Genomic DNA, 5000 nt, shown 5'->3' with positions numbered 1-5000 from the left:
GACAAAGACACAAGTGAATGAAGGAGAATAAAAAAGAGAAGTCAAAAAATACACACGAGGATTTGAATGATATCAACAAAATTTACTTTTATTTCAGCCCTCTGATTGCTGTGACTTATCTTCTTAACCTCTTCAGTATTTGGGCGCATTTTTACTATTAGTTTGGGTATGATTAGACGATTTTATTCAAATTAAAAAGGGTCTATGGAGGTCAGAAAATTGTGGCCACTCTTCACTATTTTAACCCCCAATATAAGTTTATGAAGCTGTGTAAAATCACCATATAGTAAGCAAAATGAATATGAAAATTCGTCCTAGTACTAAAGGGGTTAACAAGACAAACGTGAGCGTTGGATCGGGCAAAGGTCCACGCATAGGTTCGAATCTCACCACATACTGCTTTGAGGCTATGCCATTTGTCGAGTGGTTTAAAGTTATCTACATGTCACCATGATAGCCAGGTTCTTGGTGGTTACACCAAAGATGCGCTTGGGTGGTGATATGGGCCCTAATACGGGTACCACTATAAATGAAATTGCCTGCGCCACTAATGGGCGGAAGGTAGAACAGCACTTCCCACATATACTCTTCAAGAATGCCTACAGGCGCTATAGCTCATAACATAAAAATAAAATGTCAGTCTAGTGTTGTTTAAGAGTACAAGTCAGCGTATAAATTTAATGATAAGAATAAGAGTGGGTGATAATTAGGTTTAGTTCGCACAAGGACTGCCACGTGTAGAGCTGAAAACTTCTTTCATCTTCCCTTACTTTCTAATGTTCTTATGTTCTTGATTCTAGAAAACAAAACTGGCTCTGAGAGGAAAGGAGGAGGAATCGAAGCCATTTAGTGCCTCTATGCTTATGTATTTTTTTTCATTTATCTATTTTCTTTTCTACTTATTTATTTATTTATTCTTTTATTTATTTTTTTTCATTTATTTTTTTTTTTTTTTGCCGTAAACTCGTTCAGGATTACACAGATCAACTAACAAGCGTCATATTGCCATTAATGGATGAAGGTTTTAGCATTCGGACCAGCAAGGCGCACCACATCACGTTGCATCAGTGAAAACAGCAGAAAATTATTAAACTATGAAATCATTGCATTCTTTTTCCTTTCTCTTTTTTTCTAGTATTCTCCCCATCTGGAAATGCCATTCTTTCCGTGTAATCTATTTATCCCACAAGCCAAAAGCAAAAAATAATGGGAAAACTGATGTTGTTTCATTAAAGCTTCCCTTCTCACTAGTACTGCTTGTTTCCCACACATGAATGAGGTAAACCTCCTATATGTACTGGCAAAAAAATATGGAAAATAAATATTAGAACAACAACAATAATAATAACATCCAAAACAACAGCAACAACAACAATAATAATAATAATAATAATAATAATAATAATGATAATAATAATAATAATAATAATAATAATAATAATAATAGTAATAATAATAATAGTAATCATGATAATGATAATAACATAGAAAGCTTACATATCCTATTACATATGATATTACATTATTCTGGACTTACAATCTCTTTTTTTCATACATTCACACATTTTAATACATTTTGCAATTATTCATATATTAAAAAGGGAGGAAAAATTCATGCGGCCACTAATGTAATCAAAAAAAAAAAAAAAAAAAAAAACACACACACACACACACTAAACAGAGAAAGTAAATGCACTCACGTCAGCATATACATCACTGGCGCTTCTCTTCTCAGTATTTGCGTGTATATATTTTCCAAGTAAACTCGCGCTCGTGTGGCGTCGGTGATGAGCATTTTTATATATGAATAAGCTGCATTGGTGTGTACCCGACTCAACCTTCCCTCCCTCTATTCTCCATGGTTTATCTGCGGGTTCTGTTAGTGGATGGCGCCAAGTTGAGGTTTGTGTGTATGTGTGCGTGTGTGTGTGTGTCTGTGACTGTGTGTGTGTGTGTGTGTGTGTGTGTGTGTGTGTGTTTGTGTGTGTGTGTGTGTGCGTAATTCACTTCGGTCGCCTACTGGTTACCCAGCCAGTCTTCCCCATTACGGAGCGAGCTCAGAGCTCGTAGACCGATCTTCGGGTAGGACTAAGACCACATCAACACACAACACACACCGGGAAAGAGAGGCCACAATCCCTCGAGTTACATCCCGTACCTATTTACTGCTAGGTGAACAAGGGCTACACATTAAGAGGCTTGCCCATTTGCCTCGCCGCTTACCGGAACTCGAACCCGGCCCTCTCGATTGTAAGTCGAGCGTGCTAACCACTACACTACACGGTGTGTGTGTGTGTGTGTGTGTGTGTGTGTGTGTGTGTGTGTGCGAGTGGATGGGTGTGGGTGTGGGTGCGTGGGTGTGGGTGTGGGTGAGTAGATAAGTGGATGGATGGATGTGTGTGTGTGTGAGGGGGACCTTCATGTGTGTGATTCACTGTTTTATCTGCTGCAGCTTCTGACGAGACAGCCAGACGTTACCCTACAGAACGAGCTCAGAGCTCATTATTTCCGATCTTCGGATAGGCCTGAGACCAGGCACACACCACACACCGGGACAACTCCTCGATTTACATCCCGTACCTACTCACTGCTAGGTGAACAGGGGCTACACGTGAAAGGAGAGACACCCAAATATCTCCACCCGGCCGGGGAATCGAACCCCGGTCCTCTGGCTTGTGAAGCCAGTGCTCTAACCACTGAGCTACCGGGCCGTGTGTGTGTGTGTGAGGGGACCTGTGTGTGGGTGGGTGGGTGTGCAGGTGCATGGGTGTATAGATAGGTGTGTGTGGATGTGCTTGACTCAATCTCTCCTCCCTCTATTCTTCACGATTTTCTGCGTGTTCGCGAGTGGATGGCGCCAGGTTGAGGTGTGTGGCTGTGTGGCTGGGTGTACATGGATAGTGTCTGTGGGTGTGCCTGGCTCCATGGATGAGGAGATTATTTTCTTTCTAATAATAAATCATAATCCTACAACAAATCGAATTTTCAAAAAGCAGATTGCCTTGATCAAAATAGACTCAGAAAAAAAATATATGCTGGAAGAGCTTCAGGTTTGCTTGCTTTCCTTTGTAGTATTCTCTGACTAGCCAAGACACGGATGGAGAGGTAAACCAGAGATGTTCATTACTGCTGTTTATTATTGTATACACAAGCGAGCGTAGATGAGTCGAGCGGTGCGTATGTCCCGGAGTTTCGGTGCTGACTGGCGAGTCCTCGGCTGAACATCCGGCCCGTGACCTCACACCATCCAGTTGGGGTCAGGTCACTGCGTCTGGCCCGGCTTAGAAGGGGATCGGCCTAGTGCGCGGAATCCCCAGGCCGTGCCGCACCTAGCCCAGCTGTTTTCAGGTAGTTCCACACCTGGGCCGGATTAGCGTGGTGGAAGTAGTAGTGGTAGTAGTAGTAGTAGTAGTAGTAGTAGTAGTAGTAGTAGTGGTAGTAGTAGTAGTAGTGTGGTTCACTACAATACCCCTCTCCCAAAGAAGGAAAAAAAAAGAAAAAACGAGGCATAAGGGGAGTAACAAGGAGCCTCTAAGAGGCCTGGAAAAACTTAGGGGGTTAGCTTAACCTGCCAAAGCGGGTCATGACGTCGGGAGAAGTGACAGGAGGAGGAGATGGGGGCTGGGAGACAGGCGGGGTGGGTGGTGGTGGTTGGGGGCTTGCCGGCGGGTCCTGGTCTGCCAGGGGGCGAGGTGAGGACGCCGGCCCTGACGAGGAGGGGATCCCCGCGGTGGCGGCCCGCGGCGGCAGGCAGCACGGTGCCACCTCCCTGGGATGAGGAAGGCGCAAGGGCTCCGCCACGGGAGGAAAGTGCTGCTGTGGGAGCAGGAGCGGCGCCGTGGGCGGAGCAGGAGACAGGTGAGCCGCCTTTACCCTGTCCCACGAAGCGACGTACGGACGGCCCTTAATCTCGAGGGTGACGTATTTCTCGCCCCTGTGCAGCACACGATATGGGCCCCCATACGGCGCCTGGAAAGGCCCTCTGGTAGAGCCAGTCCTCAGGAAGACAGCTGCCGCGTCACTGAGGTCTGCCGGGAAGTGGGTGGGGCGAGGAGGAGTGGGCCGGAGGTTCGCCATAGCCTGCCGCAACACCGGAGGGAAGGCCAGAGCGTGTCCCGTGGGTGGCCCAGGTGCCGCGAATTGGCCAGGAAGCCTCAAGTTCTCCCTGTAGACCAGCTCCGCCGGCGTGTGATGCAAGTCCTCCTTCTCAGTGGCCCTCCAGGTCAGCAGGATGACCAGGAGGGCGTCAACCCAGCCACTAGGATGGAGGAGGGCGCGAATCGCCTCCTTGAGACGCCGATGAAAGCGCTCCACCATCCCGTTGGCCTGTGGATGATAGGCTGTGGTGCGTTGGCGCGACGTGCCGAGGAAGGCCATGAGCTCACCCCAGGCATGAGACTCAAACTGCACCCCCTGGTGGTCGGTGATGATGGTGAACGGCGCCCCGAAGTTTAACACCCACCCCGAGAGGAAGTGGGCGGCCGTACACTCCGCCGTGCTGTCAGGCATGGGAATCGCGGTACCCCAGCGTGTGGTCCGGTCTACACAGGTGAGGAGGTACCGGTGGCCGCGGCAAGGTGGAAGGGGCCAACCAGATCTATGTGGACTGTGTGGAAGCGTTCCGTGGGTGTGGGGATGGTCTGCAGTGGCGTGCGGGTGTGGCGGTGAGTCTTGGCGGCCTGGCAAGGAAGGCAGGTACGGACCCACTCTTTAACTTCCTTCCTCATTCCTGGCCAGACCGCCCGCCTGCTGATGATGCGGTGCGTCCCCAAGATGCCAGGATGGTTGAGAGAGTGGTAGTGGCGGAAGATCTGCTGGCGGAACGGCCGCGGCACATATGGGCGTGCCTGCCCGCACGACACATCGCACCAGAGTTGCCGTGGAGAGTCGGGGAGCTGTTGCTGAACGAGCTGCAGTGATGTGGGCCCCTCAAGCAGTGCCTGTAGCTCCGGGTCGTCCTCTTGCGCTGCCGCCACCGCTTCGTAGTCCAAAGGTGGAGG

General features: G+C 48.8%; 1 protein-coding gene across 1 annotated transcript in view; it reads right to left on the bottom strand.

Moving 5' to 3' along the window:
• Positions 1–4509, bottom strand: part of LOC123513447 (proline-rich extensin-like protein EPR1) — an 8974-nt gene extending 4465 nt beyond the window's left edge. Inside the window, exon 1 of the mRNA XM_045270606.1 lies at positions 3569–4509. Within this exon, the coding sequence (XP_045126541.1) occupies positions 3569–4509 (941 nt within the window). The remainder of the gene's footprint in view (positions 1–3568) is intronic.
• Between the last annotated feature and the right edge of the window lie 491 nt (positions 4510–5000).

This window comes from Portunus trituberculatus, chromosome 36 (assembly GCF_017591435.1).
Source record: "Portunus trituberculatus isolate SZX2019 chromosome 36, ASM1759143v1, whole genome shotgun sequence".
In the NCBI taxonomy this organism is placed as follows: Eukaryota; Metazoa; Arthropoda; class Malacostraca; order Decapoda; family Portunidae; genus Portunus; species Portunus trituberculatus.
This window is presented reverse-complemented; position numbering and strand designations above follow the sequence as displayed.